Genomic DNA, 23719 nt, shown 5'->3' with positions numbered 1-23719 from the left:
TGGATGTGGAATAGTGGCCACACCTCCTATAGGAGTATAGGTTGAGATTGTCCGCGTGGAGATCAGTTTGATCACGTGTGGGACAACTGAAGACATGCAGACCCCATGGCCGAGCAGGTCCCCTCCTTGTGATATACTTGGAAAGCTCTCTTGCCCGTAAGCAGAAGCCGATGTTTACAGCTGTCCTCAGCAGAGCACTGTCGGTAATTCCCGAGCAAGTGGAAATGACTGAGTGTCCATCAGCAAGAGAGTGGGCCGCCGCTTGTGCTGTATTCATGTAATGGGGTCACGCACAGAAGTGACAGGTGGATGAACATTCTGCATATACGTGTACCGATTTGGGTGGATCTTAGAAACTGCAGGTCGAACAAACAAAATGTTGCGGAAAACCATTTATGGAATATTTTTAAAATATCCGAAATACCATGCATTGCTTGTTGACACACATCTACCTGTGTGTGTGTGGTCAAGTTTATAGGCCTGCGTGGGAATGATAAACACCAGATTCTGGGAAGGGGAAGAGAAGGTGGAGGAGTTTCTAGAGTAGAAAACCCAGGAGAGCTTAGCTCCAGAGCTGGGGTTGTTTTTTGTTTTGTTTTTTTGTTTTTATTAGCTGCATAGTGGTACATTAGTTGTCATTGTCTTGGTTTTAGCATCTTTTCGTGTGTCTTGAATCCTGCATCATACACAGAGAAGTTCGTTTATATGGTAGCAAAAAAATAACCTGAATTTCTAAGCTACTGGGTTTATAAGACATTCTGATATTAAGACACAGTGGGCCTCTGGGTAATTTTGCCGACTAAGTGGATTAAGCAGGTTTTTTGTTGGCTCCTAAAGCGTGAGCTGTGGTGCTCTTCCCCACAGGTACCGTCAACGGAAAATACTGCTGTCCTCAGCTTTTTATCAACCACAGGTGTTTCTCAGGCCCTTACCTGAACAAAGGGAGAATCGCAGAGCTACCTCAGTCGGTGGGACCAGGCAAATGTGTGCTGGTTCTGAAAGAGGTAAGGCATGCGCACGGGGGTCAGCGTCGGGGTATTTCCACAGGGTGTCCAAGATGTAGACAGAATTTCTGAAGGACATAACGGGATCGGGCTGGAGCTGGTCAGGCAAAGATGGGAAATAGCATTCCTGCCCGTGAAAAACTCACAGGCTAGCGGTGGCGGGGGGAGAGTGGGGGAGAGGGTGGGGGGACTACACCTTCCTCCCCCGAGTCCGGGGAAACCTTGCAGTGGGTTTGAGGGCTGTGTGTGGGTCAGGGCCCAGGACTGCAGACTGGAGGTTTCTCTCAAGAGGCAAGTAAGCCTGGATGGGCGAGAGAAGATGCTCTTAAGGACAGACGCCCGTCGGCGGCGTCAGGAGCCTCAAGGCCTTTCCCCGCCGTCGGCTGTAGCCAGCACGCGTCTGCATGGAGGCGGCTCCAGCTCAGGCTCCAGGCACTTGTGTGAAGTTTGTGTCGTGGCCGCGCGTCAGTTTGATGGTATTCTTTCCCATTTCTCTTCCTGCCTTTGGGGGTGGACCTGCAGAGAGAGGTGAATCCTCGTTACATTGATGGAGGTTTTTATAGCCTCGCCACAGACCCCGTGTGGACATGGCTTGGAATCCTGGAACCATTCTTGGAACTCGATCTCTGCTTTTTTCACACATATCAGTGTTTTTTCTTACAAAAGAGGACCCCACATAGATCTTCCTCATCGCTACTGTACCATGATGAATGTGTTTTAATCCCCGGGGCACAACAGTCCATTCACCCACTGAACACATGTCTGTGAGGCCACTGCTCGGAGGCAGGCGCTGTGCCAAGTCCTGGGTCCGAACACAAGCCCTGTCTGCCCTCGGCCTATTGGGGCTTCGCAGCCTTGTTGGGGAGATGGCTTAATTCTAGGCTGAAGGTATGGTGTGTGGGGGGACACTCAGGGCACAGAGCAGAGCGCTCTGGGAGCACAGGGGAGGGAGTGACAAACGGATGGTAAGGGATCCTTGCTCTGGCTTGCAAAGGGAGGAGCGCCTCACGTGGGAGCCCGGCCGCGGCTCACAGGTGGGTGTCCAGGGAAGGAGTATGGGTCCTTAGGCTGGGGGCGACTCATAGGTATAGAAGAGTGCATCCTGTTTTGAAAAGAACAGACGAGAGATCTGGGCGGCCTGATGGGTGAGGCAGGCCTGGGTAGCTGGGTAGCTTGAGGGAGGCCTTCTCTGGCCTTGTGAGGAGTGCAGATTCCCACTGCGGAGGACGGGAGCCCTCTGAGCGACCCTGTGCGAGCACCATCCCCTCGGGAACCTCCACGTGGTTTCAGATGTCATTCTACTTGAATGAGATTGTTTTAGCCAGGCCGAGCACGTTTGCTTTCCTAGGCCGTCTGCGCAGTTAGCAGTTAAAGACTTACATGTTCAGAAAACAAAAATCCCTTTAAGAGAGAAAGTTGAAGTTGTAGTTGAGAAGAAACTCTGTAAAGACACTCTGGTGGGGCCGTTGTTGTGGTTATTTACTTGGGAGCATTTAGCCTATAAATGTTCAGAGGATGTTCCTGTCCTTCATGAGGTTCCGGTCATGTGGGACAGACAAGCAGGCAGATCGAGTATTGCAGAGTGGCAAGCGTCTCAGGTCCTGCGACGGGGCCGGTGCGGGTGTGTCGAGGTCCTGTGGAGTCCCCTGCAGTCTGTGCGGAAGGAGGTGCGGGCAGCCTGCATGCGGAAGGCCTGGGGTATCGGGGTGCCCTGGGATGAAGGCAGGAAGATTGGGAAAGAAGGCTTATGGCACCTCAAGTGTAAGGACCTCGGAGGATGGACACAGAAAGGGCGCAGATCTGGGTGGGCCTTTCTTGGGCCCCCGCCAGGTGTTCTGAGCAGCCGGGACCTGCTTTCATTTAAAGCAGCTCACCTCCCACGGCTGGGCCCTGCCTCCCGAAAGTGATCGGTGCAGGTCTGGCCCAGCCGAAGTGGCAGGTTGACCTGTCTAACAGATGAGACATTCGTCACTACAGAAAGATGGTGCTTGAGGCAGGTCCAGGGGTAGGGGTGCCTCTGAAAGGCCAAGGTGATGCGGGTCAGTGGAGGGACCGGTGGTTGGCTCTGGATGAGGCGGCACTGACCTCGGATTCCCGAAGATGTTGGACGGGATCGAGGAAGAGATCAAACCAGGACTCCGGGTCAGGATTCCCATGACGACGTGAAATCGCACCCCTGGACCGAGCACTACCCTCCGCAGTCCGGCCCGAGAGTGGGTTGTGGGTACGGTGATGCCTGCCTATGTGTGAGCCTGTTTTTGTCAGGAGTGATCAGAAAGGAACAGGAAGGCCTGGCAGAAATGCGGTGAACCGGTGGGTGCCTTTGAAGCTGCCTGCAGGGCTGTTCGTCACGGCAAGCTCCAGGGATCAGCTTGCGGTCCCCGGTCACCTGCCGGCTCCGCTCGCAGACACACTGGTCCCAGGTTCAGCCTGTCTTCGGGGGCTGGCTCTTTGTCGTACATGAGTATTTAGAGTCAACAGTGGTTATCCCTGATCAATTCCCCGATAGGTGCTGGCAGCCAAATGCAAAAGCCAGGCCAGAGCAGTTTTCTGATGACAAAACTAGTTTTTTGCTGATGTTCAGAAAATGCATAAGGCAGAAGAAGAAGAAGGGAAAAAAAAGCAAGCACTTCAGTTCTGTGAGTGCAAGAAAAATGGGAGTTCCAGCAAGCCAATATTTATGCTAATGTGCTTCCTTCAGCACCAGAACCTCTGTGGTTTCAAATTGCATTTTACTTAAAGAGAACGAGGTAATTGGAGCAAAGACAGAGCACGTTTGCTTTTCAGGCCGTCAGTGGTGTTAGCAGTTGAAGGTTTTCAGGTCTTTGGGAAATGCAGAGTGATGGCTGTTTTCCCTCTGGTCTGCTCAGGGGAGGCTGACCTGTGTGCATGTGGGCAGAGCCAGTGAGGGGCCCATCCAACTCTGTCATCCCCACGAGGGACCCAGGACTAGCAGGTCCTGAGGGGATGGGGACAGGTTGAGCCTGTGGACGGCCCCTCAGGCTGGGGCATTTTATGGGACCCCGGGCATCCTTTCCTATCCCAGATAGTCCTGCACCCCACGCCTGCCGCAATGCACCAGGGTCTCCTGAAGACCTGTGTACCGCAGATCTGTGTGGCCCTCGGTCCGCTGAGGAGGTCTGTGTGTCCCGGCGCTTCTGCTGCTGAGAATGTTGGTGTTGTGTTGAAGAGGTGTTGGGGGAGGTTCTGCTAATACCTCAGATGTGATCTCCCAAATGGCCAGGCCTGTGATCCTGCCTTCCTGCACCACATAGTAAGGGAGGGTGCTGTGTGCTTGTGTCCGGGTGTGAGGGAGAGACCAGCACGAGCACAAGAGGAAAGGAGTGAGCGTGGAACATCTCACAACCTCACTCATGTCCATGAGCCCAGCGATGAAAAGTCCTGCCAGCAGAAGGGACTCTGAAAACACCGGCTCAGGAGGAATTAGAGTCTCCGTTTTCATGGCGATGCTAACATCCATGGATACGCAGGCCACATACCAGGGTGACGTCCCAGCATGGCTGACGGGTTTGGGGAGCACCTGTGGTTTTTCTGAAATGTTACCTGGCTTGAGTTATTTACCCATATGTAACCTCTGGTCTTAGCAAGCAATAGAAATGTCATGTCCAGTGGGGAATCTCTAGGAGTCTTTTTTCACGTTTTGCACATCACTTTGGGATGTGTGACACGGCAGAGGCTCTGGATCCATGTTGGCTCGACAGCAGAAATCACCCATCCAAGCTTTACATGCTGCTTTTGAGCATTTACAGATGTGCTTTCCTGTGAATAGGTAGATGCATAGCCCTTGCCTATCTCTTCCCTTTCTTATTCCTGAGGCTTTAATAGAAGGCTTAGGAGAAAGCAGCCCGAATGCTGGACACCTGGGAAACTTTCTGAAGCGATAAGCTTCCATGGCTTTTTCTTTTCCTCCAACCTGTGCCCTGGACCTGGACTTGGATCTGACGTGGAGATGAGGCTGAATACAGCGGAGTAGACTGATAACATCAAACACTGAAGGCTAGATGGAGCTTCTGCTCTGCCAAGGCAGGGACGTTGTTCGTGACAAAAGTGAGATCCAGATGCACGCGTGTGTGCACACGCCCACCCCACCCACTCACCTGTCCATCCAGCCATCTTTCCACCCTGAATCTATCCATCATCATCTCTGTCGTCTGTCTGTCCATGCATTCATCCATCCACCTACTCATCCGTCATCTATCATCTGTTTGTCATTTCTATCCTATTATCTGTCTGTCCATCCATCCATCCATCCATCTGTCTGTCTATCTGTCTGTCTATCTAACTGTCTGTCTGTCTGTCTCACATACCTGAAACAGTCGCTTTGCTACTCTTCATGGCAGCCTGGTCCGGGGACGCAGAGGCTGAGGCATGACCAGGGAGGCCTGCCTATGTTCGCAGAGACCGGGTGGTGAGAAGTCTAACTTTGCAGAGGGTGGCTGTGCCCACGAGCGGGAGCTGTGAGTGCCGGGTGCCGATGCCCGAGCCTGGGGCTGCTGGACAGGGTTGCCACCAGGCGGCAAAGGGATCCTGGAGGAGACTGGAGCGCTCACCTTCACGGAACGAGATTTCTCTGTCCTTTGGTCTGCTTCTGTGGTCTTCATAGCTCTGTGGCCCCAGCAAGTGCTGAGGAAGTGGCGAGGGCCCTGCGGGGTGCCACTGTGGTCCGGGCGTGGTTCTCTTCAGCTGTCCGCGACCGTTCAAGGGTGTTTCGGATATGAAGGTGCTGGGTTATTCCACACGCAGCAGATACTCACTGAGCATGCACCACACCAGGGACTCTTCCAGCGCTGGAACCCGGCAGGGAATGAAACACAGTCCTTCCTCTGTGCATTCGTTCAGGCCCCGGGAACTCACCAGTCGTACCCTCGTGCCAGGTGGGCACTGTTCTTGGAGCTGGGGGTCACGGTGAGCAAGAGAGGCGGCCCCTTCCTTGGTGAGTTGACAGCCTGCCTGCAGACAGGGGAGGGGGCCTTGTCTCTCTCCCTCTCGGCCTGTCTCACCCTAGCAAACCTACACAGGTGCAGATACATGGCAGAAATCCGTGCCTGGTTATGTTGGAATAATACCCCAGTTCTGTGTTCTCTGGGGTCTGTGGGAGTCGTAGGCATGTGGTTTGTAAATCTGGGAGCAGGGCCATGTGTTATTCGGGCAGTAAGTAAGAGGATGGAAAGACATGCCTTCTTTGTGCCCCGTGGTCTCTTCCTGGTCTTGCTTCCTGTGCTGGGGCTCAGGACCCGGGGTCACAAACCCCTTCTCCCTGGCTGGTGGGGATGGAGGACCTCCACCTGACAGGCATCTGGCAGTTATCTCCGACTTTGATACCCCCCCCCCGCCCCCGCCCATGAGGTATAGCCAGTGTAAGGCAGTCAGGTGCAGTGGGGTTTCAGACATCACAGCAGAGGGTTGAAATATTGAATGTCGGGTCTGACGCAGAAGGCGAGCTTGCAGACATGCCCTTCCTGAGGGTTCTGGGCCCTGGGCTGATGGCACTCTGCTTCACAGACATGCGGCATTGGCTCAAGCAGGAGCATCCAGAGGAATCTTGTGTTTCCTGAGTCCCTGCCACGCACCGGCCTCTCCTCCCTGCCCCGTCAGAGATGCCCGCCTGCAAATAGTGATGTGAGTGCCCCACAGGGGGAAAGTGAGCGCCGCGCCCACCTGCCCCGCCTCAGAAGTTTCCAGTGGGACCTGGCGGTCTGGAATTCGGCCTCCTTTGGAGCTTGTGGTTTATATTTCTACCACATGGTTGACGCATGAAGCTATTTCCCTCAGTCTCTTGGTTTTGATTACAGTGTTTATTTCCCACGTTTGCGGAGTCTGTGATGACTTGTTTGAATTTCCCCTTCATTATATATCGTTGAGCATTTGTTCTTGGCTACTTATCACAACTTTCACTTAAAAACTGGAACGACTTCATGTGGGAACCCAGAACATAAGAAATCCAAAGCAGCCTTAGCTGTTCACATAAATGATGCCATACCGCACGCGAAGGTAACTTTTCTCCTTCAAAGTAGCTGTGTGTTCATCAGTATAAATGAGAGAAGGTGGAGTGGGTGACGAGAGCGGGGACGACCATGGCCTCATATCAAGGACTCAGGCTCTGGGGTAACGTCGGACAGAGGAAAAGTCTTGCCCAGGTGACGTCTGGTTAAGTCAGTCAGCAGAACCCAAGATGGCGACATGCCTCATGGTGATATTCTGTGGTGGTTTTGTTGCTGCCGTTTTAAGCTTATGCTGAACACCAGCTCGTAAAGAACAACGCGCCAAGCCTGTGCGCGGGCATGAACTGTAACACACACACACACACACACACACACACACTCACATAACCTGTGAAGCCGGATTTTGCAGCATGCTGGCCGGTGTCTGGGAAGATTGGCAGAGGTTAAGTCTTTTATTATTTGCCTGTCAAGAGGGTAAGATACCTTTGTGGAACTTTCTCATCACGCTATAGGGTAGGCTTTTGTAGCAAAGAAAATCAGGAGCAAATGTTATCTCCTGGGCCTCCATCCATATAATATTTTGTATATTTTATGGTATCAAAGAAATACTTGGGGTGAATTAGTCACTAAGTTCTAGATGTCACCTTAATTTTAACTGTTTTTTAAATAACTTTTAAATAAATATTTTTAAATAATTTTAACTCATGTCAGTGCTCATACTGAAATTCATTGAACAAATTCCAAAAAATACTTGTTGAACTCCTTCTTTTGGCAGGTATAATTGTAGCTACTATGAATAGGGCAGGAAACAAAATACAGTCCCTCATGTCTTGGTGCTTATGACCTCATGGGAATGGACAGTAATTAACAAATAAGCCAGTACATTTTGGAGACAGGGAGGGTTTCTTGGTGAATTGGACGGGGACTGTGAGAAGAGCAGAATTCACCGAGGCGTCCCAAGTCTGCCCTGAGCAGTCAGAAGAGGGAAGGTGCCGAGAAGGGAAAGCTGTAGGATGGATTAAATCTGTCTTATTTGAACAGAATGCCCACTAAGCCTCCAAGTGGAGATGGACGCACGAGTCTGGAGCTGGGGAAAGGTCTAGGATGTAAATACAAATGTAGGAGCCGTTAGTTTGCGAGTTTGGCAGTGGTGTTGAAAGCCAGGTGCACCGCGGAGTGAAGTAGACGGTCCGAGGACTTGAGCCCTGAGCCCTGCTGTTGTTTGTGGGAGGGCGCACAGGGGAAGTGAGCCGGGACGCAGGAGGCCCCAGAGAGGCTAGTGTCTTGCGGGTAGAGGAGAAGGTGCTCGCCGAGGAAGGTGTAAGGGTGCTGCCTCGTGCCACCGCCAGGGCGGTATAAGAACAGAACCAAGGGTGGCCGTTCTTTGGCGATGCGGGCACATCGTGGGCACATTGTGGGCATGGGAGCGCCCCTGGGTGGGTGCCAGAGAGCGCTGAAGGAGAGAAAGGAGCTGGCAAGTGCAGACAGTTCCTATGGTCTTACCGAAAAAGAGAAGGGAGCATGAACGAGGTGGCTGCAGGAAGATGAGAGAGGAAGGGAGAGCTTTCATTGTTGAGGATGGGACCATGGACCGGTCTGTGCTGGAAGGGAAGTCATCCCGCAGAGGAGGGAACATGATGGTGTAGGAGAGGCGGGTGGCTTGGTCTGCTCGGGCTCCTGCAGCCGGCGCCGCAGATGGGCTCAGACCGCGATGTGTGTGCCTCGAGGCTCTGGAGGCTGGAACCCGAGGTTGGGGTGCCCACGGGGCAGGTTCTGCTTTGCACAGGGTGGTGTCCTCACATGGCGGGAGAGAGAGAGCGCAGGCGCTTGGGTCTCTTCTCACAAAGGTTCACTCCATTACGAGGGTGCCAACCTCATGACCTCATCGAACCCTAATTTCCCCCCAAAGGCCCCACCTCTAATGCCATCACATGGAGGTTAGCATTTCAACATATTAATAGGGGTGGGGGTGCACAATTCAGTCCAGAGCAGAAGGGAAAACCATAAGGTGAAGAAGAATATTCTGGAAAGCATTTTGGGCTCTAGGATATTTTGCTGATGATGGAGGGCAGAATGGATGCATTGGTGATGCACAGAGGGGCTTGAGATTGGTCAAAATTAGGGAGAAATGCAGTTATATGGGAATCGGATTCCGAGCAGAAAGAATGTTCTAGAAGTGTTGGGTTTCTGGTGACTGAGGTGAATGAAGTTTTAGGGTGTGATGGGATTCTCCTGTTGGTCTTCCAGGGGGAGGTAGAGAATTCCTGAGAATTATAGCCTCTTTTGGGGAATGATCTTTTAATCAAGTTGAAGCGATAAAGGCAGGAGTTCATTGGTATGGGGTTGGGTTGGGGGAAAGGCTACCTACCAGGGCAGCCCTGGGGCTCTAGCCTTGCCACTGGGACGAAGGGAGTGCCTCCCCTCCAGGGTGGTGGGCTGCCAGGGGAGGTCAGCCTTCCTTCCATTGAGGATCGAAATGAAAGTCGAGATCAGTTTTGGCCAAAGCAATGGAGTTCTCCACTTGGTAAAATATGTCTGATTATTGCTGTTAGCATTAAAAGTTTTGCAACAACAAAAGGAGTGATGAACATGAAGATTATCATTAGGTAATATTTAGTATTAGATGCAGCATTTGCAAAGGAATATGCACAGAGCCGTTAGTTTTTGAGGCGACAAAATGAAAACACCTAGTTTTAAGGGGTAAATCACTTGAAAAGCTTATTTGCTTTGTTTTCTTTTCGAGGCTCGTTTCAAAACCCTATGCATGGAGAAACTGCTGATTAAGCAGGAACAATTCTTTATCATTTTACTGGGGGAAAAAAACAACCGACCTATTTATAAAATTAGCTCCATTCCATCTGATTCTGAAGTTGAAAAGGAAAAAATGCTTTAGGCCCACGAGGGCCTTTGATGGTCCCAGTTCCTGTAAAAAGCTAATTATTGTCACCATGGCTCTTGGAGAGACTGCAGAGCAGAAAGGTCTGTTGAAGCAGAGTGAGCACGTGGGGGAGGCTTCTTTGTGTCCAGATCCTTTTTCTGACCCCCCCTTCCTAACCCCCAGAGAGGGAATATTCTCCTTCATGTTCCGTTGGAAGCCGATCTCCCCCAAAGAGAGCTCTCCCCGCAGTTACTAGAATTTAGCAAATTACATACTTTCAAAGTTGAGAATCTGTCTCCTTTCCATTAAATCAGCCGAACTCAAGCTGTGGGAACCATATTTGCTTTCTGAAGTGTTTTCTGATTTTGACACTCAAAGAAATAATTTTCTTATTAAGTGGTTCCCTGCACTTTCAACATTGTTCTGACTTTGATCATATGATATAGTTGAGGTTGGAAATTATCTAAATTACTTTGGTGTTTTGGGAGTTTTCATGATCGTGAGTATGAAAAGAAATCATGGAATCACATAATTTCATGATGTGAACAACAACAACAAAAAATCCCATCGATTTACATAATCTTCTGAGCACCCGAAAGGGGAGGAGTGGGGGGAGGAGACCCAAGTTTGTTGAGCGGCTCCTGTGTGCCTCACACGGTGTGCGGAGTGAGCTCCTCTCCCACCGGCATCACCTGCCTGTGTCCTCCCTCCTCTCTCTGACCCCCCCCACGTCCCCCATGCACCTGACCCACTCCCCACTTTCTGAACGAGCGCTTGTTCCTGCCGAGCAGAGGGAGGGAAGCAGGGAGAGAGGTGTTGCAGGCCCAGGTGGTGAAATGCAGGGCCGGATTCCTCAGAGGCCCAGTGAGATGGGCGTGCTAATTGGATTTGATGGCAGGTCCTTGGTGACCTTCCCAAAGCACTCGTGTGTCGTGGTTAGAGAGGAAACCAGATTTAGGTCAGTTAGAATGGAATTGAAGAGGAGGAATTTAAAAGTATAGACTCTTTTTATGAGAAGCTGAGTTCTGCAAAGGAATCCATAGCAAGAAGGTCAAGGAGCTTTGAAGCAGAACTATTTTGCCAAGATGTGAAGACTGACATCTGTGTGGGCCAATGGGGATAGAGCCAGGTAGGGGCACAGTTTATTTTGTGGGTTGGTGAGGACTGCATTGATACTGAGATCTGGGCTATACCTTTAAACCTTTTTTGTATGCCAAGATGTGATCTCCTTTATTTCTCATGACATCCCTATTATAGAGAAGGAAAATCTCTACTGTTAGGTTTAGTGACTGGGGCCTGCGAATTAAACCGACCACAAAACAGATTAATAGGAGAAAAGGTTTATGTCGCATGCACAGGGGCCTCACAGAAGAGAAGTGAAAACCCAAAGAGGCCATTATGCTTGAGATGTTTACGTACCATTTTAACAAACGGCAATGCAGTATGCAGAGGTGAGAGACGAAGGAAAAGGGTTTGGGCTTTTAGGATGGTAAATTATGGGAAGGTAAGTATAAGGGAGACTAATGGAACTTAAGGGTTTTTTAGTAAAGTTGGTTTGTGCAGACTCATCTCCTCGAGTGACAAGGGTTGCTCTCTTCCTCCTCCGGCTACGAAAGTGAGGAGGGAACACCTTTACGAAGGGACACATGTGTGTGCAGTTTCTCAGTTGCCTTCAGCTCAAAATAATCCTATGCCAAAGTGGCATATTTTGAGGTGCATGTTCTGATCCCCTTATGAACGAGAGAAATGGCAGTGCCCCCATCATACAGAGGAGGAAAGCCAGTCAGGCACCTCAAGGACTCATCCTTCTACAGGATGGAACTGGGGTTCGATCCCAGATCTGTTCACCTACAAAGGTGCCTGCCTATCTGCTGGAGAACACCGTGGAGACTTCTGTGTAAGGTGTGTTCTCCACAACCATGTCATGAACTCCAGGAAATCGAGGGAGGGATCCCTGGAGCATGATTTTCCTCCTGGAGTTATGCAGACACCTTTATGCCAGTTTATTGGGAATAGTGTTTATTAACTTCACACTCAGCATCCTGCCGGTTAGTTGGGGGTGGGGTCCGTACAACCGCTCGTGATCAAGGGCATAATACAACGACCTGAGTTTCCATGTTTCGCAAGGAGCAGTAATTCTGATTCTGGATGGTGGTACCAGCTGCCAACTGAGTTGTCTTCCTAGAGGTAGCTGTAATATACTAAGATGTCACGAACTGAAGAATTATTCAGCTCGCAGCCCCAAAGTTTGATAGAGGGCCTGCTGAATTTGGCAACGCGTGATGTGGCATCGGAAATGCCATGGGAAAATTATTCAATATTGGACGCTTTTGACAACTTAATGGCTGCCTGTTCCCAGGCTGAATGGAACTCTGGAAGGCATTTTCTTTTCACCGCCTCCAAATGCATTTTGCTCTGCAGCAAATAACGTGTAGCTCTGGGCCCTTCCTTGCGAAACACAATGGAAAGAATTGGTTTAAATTTTATTGTCTGTTGATAAATACTTGGTGCATTATTTCAGCCAGCTCTAATTGGATTTATTTTTAAACTCGGTTTCTGCAAATTGTACTGACAGTAAACAATAAAATCAGATGATTATTCTAATACAGAAAACATAAACACAGCAAAAACATAAACACAGCAAAACTGCTTGTACGGCCTCGTCCTGGCCTTTTAGTGCCTCGGCAGATTGGCCGGCCCGTGTGTTCTTGCTGGGGATTTATAGGAACCTTGCAACATAGCAGAGCGCTACCCCAGCTCAGAGAAGACGCTTGCCATGGTCATTGCACAGTCTAAAATATTTTTAAGATCGATTCTTCAGTTATAATATGAGGGAGCTTTGTTGTTTTTCAGAATTAAATCAGGGCAAAAGGCATGCCAGTTGTGTTCTGGAACACTTCAGATCCACCAATGCTGTGACCTAAAAACCCGGGCCACATACGTTGATCTCCATCCTCCCATTGATACTGTGCAGTGTCCTCCCCAAAAGCAGCGGGGACTTTGGCAGTCAGGGCATTTCTCACCCCCTCAGTGGTGTGTGTTTTGCCCTGAAACCTGAAACATGAGCTCAGTGCCTGGCTGGTTTCCCTGGTGGACGGGGAGACACTGCAGGCATGCTGGGCGCTGTGTCCCGGTCCTGCCCCTGCTCCCGGGGGCTGACACACGGCAGATCCTCAGCAAGGGGCCTTTCGTGGAACTCCACAGCACGGGTGTCGGCATTCCTTTGGAGGCTGCGGTGTACCTTCATGTTCTTTACGCGGTCTGTCCAAATGGCAGCATCTCTGGAACATGCCGGAACTCATAAACGTTCGTGGTTAATGATGATTTGCTTACAGAAGGGGGAGTGCCCCGAGGGATCTGAATTCCGCGATCTTTCCATTCAGGGGCACATCGAGGTTAATAGGAACACGGGACCTTCTCAGAGCCTGCAGCTGAGGCTCACAGAGCAAAATGTCCCATTTTTCTGGGAGTGTCACAGAAGGCAGTGACCACAGGTGTTCTTTCTCGGACCTGGGAATTGGGAATAAAGGGGAGGTTTGAGGAAGTAGGATATCAGATGGTATTGGTTACTCCACGCAGTCCTTTGAAGCACTCACATCTCAGAGCATTGTCCTCATATGAAACGTCCATGTATTGAGCCAGCATCAGGTGAGTTCCAAATACTTGGTTAGTCTCCTGACAGATATCTGAAGTCTGTTCAGAATTATGGGCACAAATCTGTTGCCTCTGTCTCACTGATTCTTTTTGAAATTTACTTTCAAAAATAAAATGAAATTCTCAGTAGCTGATCCTACCACAGAGTAATCCTGTTGGAGATAATCACTGGCTCTTTGGAGGAAATAGATCCGTTTTTCTTCAATCAGACATGCTAGGGAGAGCCTGCCATCCCCTCTGGCCAGAGGTTCACATGTCCCGCCAGAGGGATTGGATTTTACCACCCTTTTTATCCCGTGGATGGTGAGCCAAATCTGTGTCTGGCTGCAGAAATGTTCTACCCAACTTAATGGATGCGTACCACAAATACTTCTCGTCAGCCGGGTGGTTTTTGCAGCATTCTTATCTTAGGAGGAATGGATGCAGTTGAAGTTCATTGCCGTTCTTTTTTTCCCCAACAGGTTCTTAGCATGATAATCAATGCAGCTTACAAGCCTGGAAGGGTATTGAGAGAATTACAGCTGGTGGAAGATCCACACTGGAATTTTCAGGAGGAGACGCTGAAGGCAAAGTAGGTGTTCTCAGTTCTGGGAAACAAGGCTCTTGTAATGGTTAGCCCGCTACTTTGAAACTCGTCATTCCTGTTCTTGACACAGCCCACAGAAATGGGAATAAAGGGGGAGGACTGTCATTCTTTAGTTCTGTGCGCTACATACAGATTTATTGGTGTTTCTGTTACACGGAGTTGCCTTAAGCCTTGGGATTCCAGAACTAAAGGAGAGATTTGTTTAGCTGATACTTTATTGTGTTAAACATTCAGAATCAGAATGTCCTGTGATTCAGGGCCAATAGATTATTTGATCAGAAGGGGAACAATTATAAAAGAGAGGATATCTGTTATCATCATTATATGTTATTCATTAACAGATCTTAATATTTGATACCGTAAGGAGCTTATGCCAGACAGTTAAATGTTCTTTGCTCTGAGAGTTGACAGTTTTAAAAGATAAAAAGAACCCATACCTCTGCTTGGCTTTGGTTGACAGGCTGTGGGTTGACATGTAGTTGGTCACTTCTTTTATTTGCAGATAGGCTAACTGGAGAGATGATGTTTTGGCTTTGCTTTAAGGTTCTCGAGCTCTGAAATTGATAGCACCCCCTCTGGATCGATAAGCTTGAACATGGTAGTTTAGAAGGCAGATAGAAGAAGATCCATTTCTCAATATAATTTTCTTTAATAATTGCTTTGACTTTCGGTCCTTGGTGTTCATTTAGCTTTTCAACAGAATAGATCTTACTGGTCAACTTCTTGTAGAACAGTGTCCTCAAATAGCCTTTAGATGTGACATTTGGGAAATGATAACTTTTTTGAACAGTGAACCACGTTCAGTGGCTAGAGTGTGGCTGAGGCCTCCTTTAAAGAAAGTACCTATCCTGTTTGTAGTGAAAGTTGAGGGATGTGAAATGGTTTGTTTGACCAGTAGTATTCTCCCGTGTGGTTAACTTACTACACTGGTACGGAGTAAGGATGGTGAGATACTGCTTGGCTGCTCTCCACTCATCTCTTCTCCACTCAACATTTCTTTTTTGAACACATCTGCAATTTTAGACTCCGTAAACGTCATTTGTGGTCTCATGATGCTCTGCCAAATCACAGAAGTCAAAGGGAATACATGTTAACTGGGAGAACGTTTATTTGTATGAAGTGGCCTGTCACTGAAAGGTGATACCATATTTCATCCTTCCCGTGAAGTATTTAAATGAACCTCCCCTATAAATGACCTGAAAGGATATGATTAATGGGAAAAATTAATGATCTCTTTCAGTCATACTAAATCTTTTCCTTCTGTAATTACTGTGGTTTGTTAGTGTTTTGCTTTTTTGTTTTTTATAATAGAAATGAACGTAAGTCACTGTATTTATTTCAAAAATAAGTAAGTAAATAATACAATAAGTGAATGAGCCTCACCTGTAGTGCAGAAGAAACCAAAGCAAGGCTTTTTCCAGCCGAATGTTCCATATCTTTCTACTTCATCTGAGGGGGGGATCAGCAGCAGCATGACATTTTCTGAGGTTAATGCATAGGAACAGTGGTGGCCGAAAACCTGAGCAAGTGTATGTCAGAGAAACATTTGTTTTAAACAGTTTCTGTAAAATTCAGTACATCCCAAACACACCTCACAGATAAGGAAATAGGACAACTACAAAAATCTTAAACCCCATTAAAATCTCCCCTGTTCGTAAACAAGCCAGAAAGTTGCCCCAGGTACCAAAATGACAGGGAGAGTTAATTTTGCGGTGTTAGCACTCATTTTCATGTTGCCAAGTCGATCAGAGCTTTTATGAAATTCAGCCTGATACAATCAAAACCGACACGGGGAAATCAGCCCTGGCTGATCGTAAAGGCAACGTATTACCTATTAGATCAGATATGACAGTGAGTTCCTTAGCCAGATCTTACGAAGCAGCTTATAATGAGAACGTGTCTGTCTGTGAGTGTGCTGGATTACAGTTGCTAATGATGACAGATTTACAGGTGGGAGGGGGCGTTCCCGTTAGGATACTATGTGTTGAGTCACCTCTTCGCTTCTGATGTAAAACGACAACTTTTTAGATCTTGACAGCTTGCGCAAATGAGAGGAGAGAGCCCCCAGCTTCTTCCCATTTTCTTGAAAGGCTGAAATGCTTTCTGTCGTGAATAAATTAACTTCCTGAGCGGGGGACCTGCATTTAAGGCATTCTGTTGTTTGGGTTGTGGTCTTTGAATGATAGTATCACAAGGAGTGCTTTCAGGAGGAGAGGACGTGAGCTCCACGTGAGATCATGAGATCATCCACCCCTGAGGCTTGGGAGGGCTGTCACTGAGCATTGGGGTTTCTGACTGGTGCTTCCTCTTCTGAAGAGAAAAGACCCATTTCCTCGAGAGGATGGAGATGCCATTAAAAAGGTTTGACCTGTGCATAGGAGAAAAACTTAACATCGTCACCTTTTGACCCTTGGTGATTTTTTTTTTTTTCCTATTTATCTAACAATCATACCTTTTATACTAAAAGAAATTATTGCAGTATTGAACACCATGTAAGGACTCTGTATCTTGAGTCTTCAACGTGTATTGAAAGGCAAAACTGGGGTAGCTCTGATGCCAAAGGGAAAGTAGATTCTCATGTAGTTCATTTTAGCAGTCCTGGGAAAGAAGATTGTTTCTTTCCGATGAACTTAAGTATACTAAATTGACTTACATTATTTTGAATTTCAGGAGGAGGAATTTAGGCTATACCTTTGGGGGATAAAAAAAAATTCCAACTCTGTGTATCTAGAGACATTTACATGTTTTCCAACATGTTCTAGAATCTTCTTGGGGGGAGAAAGACTGTTAACTCTGCTTTGAGTGGCTTTTGTGATCATCTTTATAAAATCCAGGTGAAGGCTTAATAGATTTTCCCAGTCCTTTGTTATAGTTATTCAGAATATTTAAAGAGGAAATGTGCTCTTTAAATTGGAGGGAATGAGACTTCCTTATCACTTAGGCACACGCAAGGAAATTCACAACTTAGAGGTGAGTCATGCTTGGCTCTACGGAAATGATATTTTGGTTTCTTTTTTATAAGCAATTACTGATTTTTTATGTGTTTCTCTTTCACTTTTTTTGGTCTTTTACTCATGCTCCTATTTTGTGAGTAGCCAGATGTAATATTTGGCTGCAGAGTGATTTGTGTAGAAAAGGATTCGTAAACAGAGACTTTCCACTGGAAAAAAAAATTATTAGTCGGTTCATTTGTCAGTTTTTACCTTGCTCAGCTTTGTGCACTTGCTCTCCTGAAAACGTATGCCGTAAACATTATGGGAAGCGGGCGGCTGGACCAGTTTGGGGAGCACAAGCCTGAATTTCTGCACGCGCTTAAGTTCATCAGGTTACGGGGGTGGTGTTTCTGCTGCAAACACAGACCAGTGTAGGATGTTCTGAATTGGCTGGGGTCTTTCCGAAAACAAACAAACACACACACACACACACACACACACACACACACACACCCTTTATTACACAGAGTTCTCATTCCTTGAAATGCAGGAATCCAGAAAGAAGAGAGAAGTTTCTGAGGGGTTGAGTATCCTAAGACTGGAAGCCAGTGAACCAAAGTGTTGCCCATAGTTCTGATGATCAGGAAGATTTGACGATGAAGGAAGGAAAGACTCTCTTCTGAAGGAAATCAGGACCATATATCATGGTTGCTAAGGAGAAGAGTGATGGTCTCACAGCCTGTGAAGCTTCTCTGTCTCTGCAGAGCTAAATTCTTCCTTCAGTATTCAAGGATGCGGATTCAGCCTGATGGAAGAGAACCTTGTTTTACACTCTCACACCCCTATCTCTGCCTCACCAAGTTTTGTGAAAAGGTCCTGCTATGGGTCGTTTTGCAAGTGAATGATAGAACTTAGGCCAAGTTGGAGTCCTCCCCCTTGGACTGTCTTGATATTTAAGAGTGGATTGTTACATCAGTGTTGGGTTTTTCACTCTGTATTTCCTTTTGATTCAAAATCCATTTTGGTTTTTCTCAGCTCTTATCTATTGAAAGAGACGCATTTTTCCAGCACTCTCACTTCTCCATCTTCATCTGTCTTTCTCCACCCTGCCCTATGTACTCACATGTGGAAATTAACCCCTGCTTTGATTGGTGGGAAAATACTGGAAGGCCATCCACACTTCCTTATTGATGGCAAGGAGGAAAAAACCTTTTCTCTACCCTGTTAGGTTCAATTCCTGGGAGCCTGCAAATTAAACTGACAAATGACAGATGAGCAAGAGAAAAGACTATTTACTTACATAAGGTGCATGCACACACATGAAGGAGTGCTTCGTGATGAGTAACTTGAAGGGACAGTTAGGATTTGGAGCTTTATGTGTATGGTATAGCTAATTTAGTAGGAGAAAGAGTATGGAGCAACAGCCTGTAGGGGAAGAACAAATAGGCTTCTTTATGAAAGACAAATGACTTTTTAGGAGAACAAATAGGAGATAAGAAAGTTTGTGAAAATGTTGGTTTATGCAAGCACAAGCAGTCTTTCTGTCTTTTTCATAGGCTGTGAAATTCCTCAGAGAGGGGATTTATGGTAGGTTTACTCTGGTCTCTCCCCTGGGATTAGAAGCCACTCCAAAGAGGGAATTTATGGTAGTCCTCATTTCTCAGAAGTTTCTGCTTTTAGTCAGATAATGGAAGCTCTGAGAAAGCTGCTTTCTGCATGTGTTGGATCTCAAACACCTTCATCTTAAAATAATCTCTGTGTTGACTCTGGGATTCTGAGTGGGTCCCCACAGTGACAGCCAGGATCCCTCCTGCATCTCTCTGTTCTCTGACGTCCTGTGCTGTTTCATAGTGGGTGTCTGAGACCAATGTCACCCCAGCCTCTCCTCGGGCACCCCGACAGTAGAGACAAGATCACGTTCCACACGTTTCTGGAGCCTCAGTAAGGCTGAGGTGCAAAGGGAATGGGGGAAGAAGTCTTCACAATAACGGAGGCAAGGGACGCCTGGGTGGCTCAGTCAGTTAAGCGCCTGCCTTCGGCTCAGGTCATGATCCCAGGGTCCTGGGATCGAGTCCCGCATTGGGCTCCCTGCTCAGCGGGGAGTCTGCTTCTCCCTCTCCCTCTGCCTGCAGCTCCCCCTGCTTGGGCTCTCTCTCTGAAATAAATAAACAAAAATCTTAAAAAAAAAAAAAAAATAACGGAGGCAGAGCTCAGATCCGCTTACCACAGATCTCCCTGGTTCCCTCCTTCCCCACTTTATCTTTGCTTGTTGTTGTCCTGCCTCAGTCCTGACCCAGTTTTCTTTCACTTCTTTTACCCTCCCTCCTTCCCTCCCTACATCTATCCATCCTTCCTTCCTTCCTTCCTTCCTTCCGAGAGCATAATGCCATGTACTGGCTTGATCGTCTCTTTCAATATTTTCTTCTTTTCACAGAACTTGTACTCCACACTTTAAAAGCCTTATCTTGTGTTGTGTTTACAACAGCCTTGCTGGGCCTTTTAATAAATTACACGGCTAAGGGTCCTTCCCTCCGGACTCACATTGACGGGATAAAGCAGAGAGCTTTATCCTGTGCTTTTGAGCTGTCCTGCCTACAAAAGTGTGTCACTGGTGTACTGTTTTTAAGCCTTTTATGATGGGGAAAGCTGCAAAACGGATTCTACTTTCACCTGCGGTAAAGCCTAGTGAGGTGACCAGGACCATGGTGGCGCCCCTCACCTGGTGCCCCGTGCACGGCCCACCTCCTTGTCCACGTCTGGCGGAGCTCCTGACACCTGACCTGTCCACCCTGCCCCAGGAGACCATAGGGATCAGATGGTCATGTGGTACAGAGTCTCAGAGAAAACAGAAATGACACTATCATGTGAATGCAGTCACCCCGTTAGACCCCAGCCAATGTGTAAAATCTTAGAGCTGCCTTTTGCCTGTATTTCTTGGTGGACCAGTATCTCTATGTTTAGTGCGTCCTCGTGAAAGAGAGTTGTGCGAACACTTGCCCTCATTTGTCGACCAACTCCAAACAAGCCAGGTTATTGGCTCAGGCAGGAGCCTGCAAGGTCCAAACAGCATCTTCCCCGCATCGCACGAAAATCCACAAGCGTATGGCCATACTGAACCCGTAGCGCTTGAAAATAGATGGAAATCATGTTATACGCTAAGCTTAATGTAGTTTGAGTCGTTATACACATAACATTTATTTTTATTATTTCTTCTCTATGTGTTTAGCTTGAAATACTCTCAAACGTACAGAAAAATGACCAACTGTTAAAATTATATAACATTTCATTAAAATTAAATTATATTCTTTCTCCTGGTCGATTTGAGAATAAGTTATTGGCATGATGCCCTATCGCCCCCAAATACCCATTTCCTACAAGCAAGGACGCTCTCCTACATAATCAAATTCAGGACAGTGATACATATGAGTGGTCCTCATACTGCACTCAGGTCTCACCCACTGTCCTAGTGCTGTCCCTCAGGTGGAAGAGCCCAGCGCAGGGTCTCACGTTGCATTGGGCTGCCCTGTCTCTTCCGGTCCCCTTGCTTCCCGACAGTTGCTCAGACTTTTCCTTGACTTTCATGACCTTGATATTTTTGAAGGGCATGGACCACTTACTTTGTAGAATGCCACTTCATCAGGAGTTTCTTTTATGTTTCTGCATGACGGGATTCAGATGATGCATCAGGAGTATCACAGAAGAAAGGACCTTCTGCGCCCTGCATCCTGCCTGCTGGCGTACGATCTCTGTTTGCCTCCTCCCTAGGGGTGTTTACTTTGATCACCTAATTAAGGTGACGTCTGCCACGCTGCTCCGCAGCAGAGACACTTGGTGGGGGCGACACTCCGTACTCTGTAAATATCCACTCCTTGTCAAGCTTTCAACATCTTCAGACCTTTATTTGTGTCTGTATGAATTCACGGATTCCTGTTTTACTCAGTGGGTTGAAGTCATCAACTTTATTTGTGTCTGTATGAATTCACGGATTCCTGTTTTACTCAGTGGGTTGAAGTCATCAACTTATTGGATGCTCAGGTTGTCCCAGATTTGGCCAGTGGGGACCACACCCAGAAGGCTTTTTTTTTTTTAAAGATACTGTGTATTTATTTGCGAGAGAGAGTGCGCACAAGCAGGGGGAGAGGGAGAAGCAGACTCCCTGATGAGCAGGGAGCCCGATGCGGGGCTTTATCCCAGGACCTGATATCCTGACCAGAAGCTTAACGGACTGAGCCACCCAGGTGACCCCACCCCCACCCCCCCAAGCAGGCTTTTTGTTTATCACCTTGACTTTTCTCGTCAGTCTTTGATACTTTGTTACTTTCTGACCCCATCAGTCTTTGATACTTTGTTACTTTCTGACCCAGTAAGCTGTTCCCAGATCATCTTGTCCCTTCTCTGCCCTAGTCCTGGAGTTAGCCACCTCTCCAAGGAGACTTGGTTTTTTCTCAGGATCGGTGGTGGGTTTTTTTTGTTTTTTTTGGTGGGAGGAGGTAAAAAATGATATTTAGCAACCAAGATCTTACATTAGTAAGCTCACTGCTGTGAGCAGGGATGTGTGTGTGTGTGTGTGTGTATACACACACATACATATAAAAACATTTACATTTACATTTCTGTTGGGTTTTGAGCCCTCATGACCTCCTCCATGGTCTAAATTTTGCTACAAGGGCTCTTCAGACTGAGCATATGATTTTACTCATGGCTGAGATATATTGCAGTGACGTAGGTAGGGCATGCAGTGATGTCATGAGGAAAAGAGATGCAGGTGGGGTCTGGAAGAGTCTCCGTGTTCAGGCCTCCTTATGCTCTCTCCCCCAGGGAGGGTTTCCAGAGAGCACTCTGCTTCCCCAGCAGCGAAAGTGCGTATCACATGATGTTTCTGTCCAGAGAAGCCCAGGCCTGAGGCTTTTACTGGGGGCTGGTCCCATGGGCAGCACTCTGCCTGGCATGGATCAGGGAAGCAAGCGGGTTTGCCCAAACACTCTGGGTGTGGTTCACCACCTTGATCACCTCCAAAATGCAGTTCCCAGATACCAGCCATGGGCCCACCTTGCAGGCGAGCTTCTCTAGAGATAGCAGCTTCAGGCCTGCAAGCCTGGCCCTTCTTGCACACTCGTGACTGAATTCGGGCTCCAATCCCTCCCTCCCCGCCCAACACTACAGGGGGTCCCCTCTGGCCTTTTCCTTTCTTGTATTTGCACCCCCTCCAACACACAGGGGAAACTTGGCTCACACTGTCTTCAGTCTGTTGATGTGTTTGGTCAGGCCCGGCTCAGGAACCAGTCTCTTGTCCTTTTGTTCTTCTCTTCACCCCCATCCGGGCCCTCACACCCGACCCATGCCGGGCTGTCCCCCACGGGCAGACATCCTCTGTGTTCTGAGCAGGACAGGGATGCTGCCATCCTGCCTCCCTCCTCACCTGCCACAGGTCTGGATCCTCTTAATTAAGGAGGGCCCTTGGGACTGACCCCACGGGAGAGGGGAAGCCGGACTGTAGCCCACGGGCCCCTCTGGTGTTAGAATGGCCCTCCGTGGTTGTTTCGAGTCGGGCCCAAGTAGCCAGGCCCTTTTGCCCCATCACAATGACTCCTGGCATGGGGGCCGCCCCCGGGAGGGGAGGGGGCAAGCTCTTGCAGCTGGGCAGACACTCTAGGGCCAGCAGCTGTGCCGGCAGTGGGGATGGGAGGTCGCGGCAGCACCGGCAGCATCCGCCTGGGGACGGGACACCGCGGGTCCCACTCCACCTCTCCAGCCTGCACACCTTCCCTGCCCAGTCTCCCCACCCTCCTCCTCCATCACCATGGCTTTTTGGTGGAATTGTTCCAGAAGGGCAGGCAAGGGGAGGGGATTCCATTGCTTTTAAACCATATTATAATCCTATTTTCATAAATTTAGAGTGGCATTTCCTAATTGGGAAAGGTCTACTAAAGCCTTGCTTCCACGGAGTCATCCCAAACTAGAAGGGAAGAAAAAGCCGACCCTTCTCTATTTCCCGCGGGGCATTTGTTCTTGTCCTCTTCACGTCCCTCGAATGCGTTTCTGGAAGCTTTGGAATTTGGAGGTCTGGGAACATCTGTCTTTGGGCCCGACTTCCACGGGTTGAATTCGGACCCAATTTTCACATTTCTCCTGCTTTTTTACTTTATATCATTTTATTTTTTTAAGGAACTTTAAGAATCTTGACATTGAGCTCTTTGGAAGAGAGAGCCCTAGGGCTACCAAAACTGCAGTGGGAAAAACTGCCAGGGAAGTTGTACCAGGAGCATCTTTTTATTCTGCCTTCCCCAGAACATGAGAGACATGCCGTGTCCACAGAACTGTGCTGGTTTTATTACAAAGCACAACAAAATCAGCGAGCAAGAACTACCCAAAAATGAATCACAGAGCCCTCCTCGGAGTGGGGGGTGTGTGTTCCTACATCTAGGGTCGATAGAGGTCCTAGAAAAATCAACAGTTGTTCAAGGGCTATGCGATTTAAAGCATGATCTTATCCACAAAGAATTGGTTTTTAGTTCTTACTACACAGAAAGCCAAGCTTGGCACTTCAGAGAAATGCAAGAACAGTCAATACAGAGGGGCTGGGATTTGAAAGACCAGAGAATGAACACGAAGTCCAGTTTTTTCAAGTTAGAAATTAATTTCTTTGCTGTTGTTACTGTAAAAAAAATGATTTGTTGGGAATATTTTTCTAGTCTTCAGAA

The 23719-nt window shown here is 48.1% G+C and overlaps 1 protein-coding gene across 6 annotated transcripts in view; it reads left to right on the top strand.

Moving 5' to 3' along the window:
• SFMBT2 (Scm like with four mbt domains 2) overlaps positions 1–23719 on the top strand; it is a 227876-nt gene that overhangs the window by 184583 nt on the left and 19574 nt on the right. For all 6 annotated transcript variants that reach the window (XR_013448983.1, XM_078075125.1, XM_078075123.1 and 3 more), the window contains 2 exons: positions 865–1004; positions 13961–14070. Coding sequence is in view for 5 of the 6 variants with exons in the window: in XM_078075125.1 (XP_077931251.1) it covers positions 865–1004; positions 13961–14070 (250 nt within the window). In the remaining variant the exon portion in view is untranslated. The remainder of the gene's footprint in view (positions 1–864; positions 1005–13960; positions 14071–23719) is intronic.

The sequence above is a fragment of the Halichoerus grypus genome, chromosome 6 (assembly GCF_964656455.1).
Source record: "Halichoerus grypus chromosome 6, mHalGry1.hap1.1, whole genome shotgun sequence".
Lineage (NCBI taxonomy): Eukaryota > Metazoa > Chordata > Mammalia > Carnivora > Phocidae > Halichoerus > Halichoerus grypus.
This window is presented reverse-complemented; position numbering and strand designations above follow the sequence as displayed.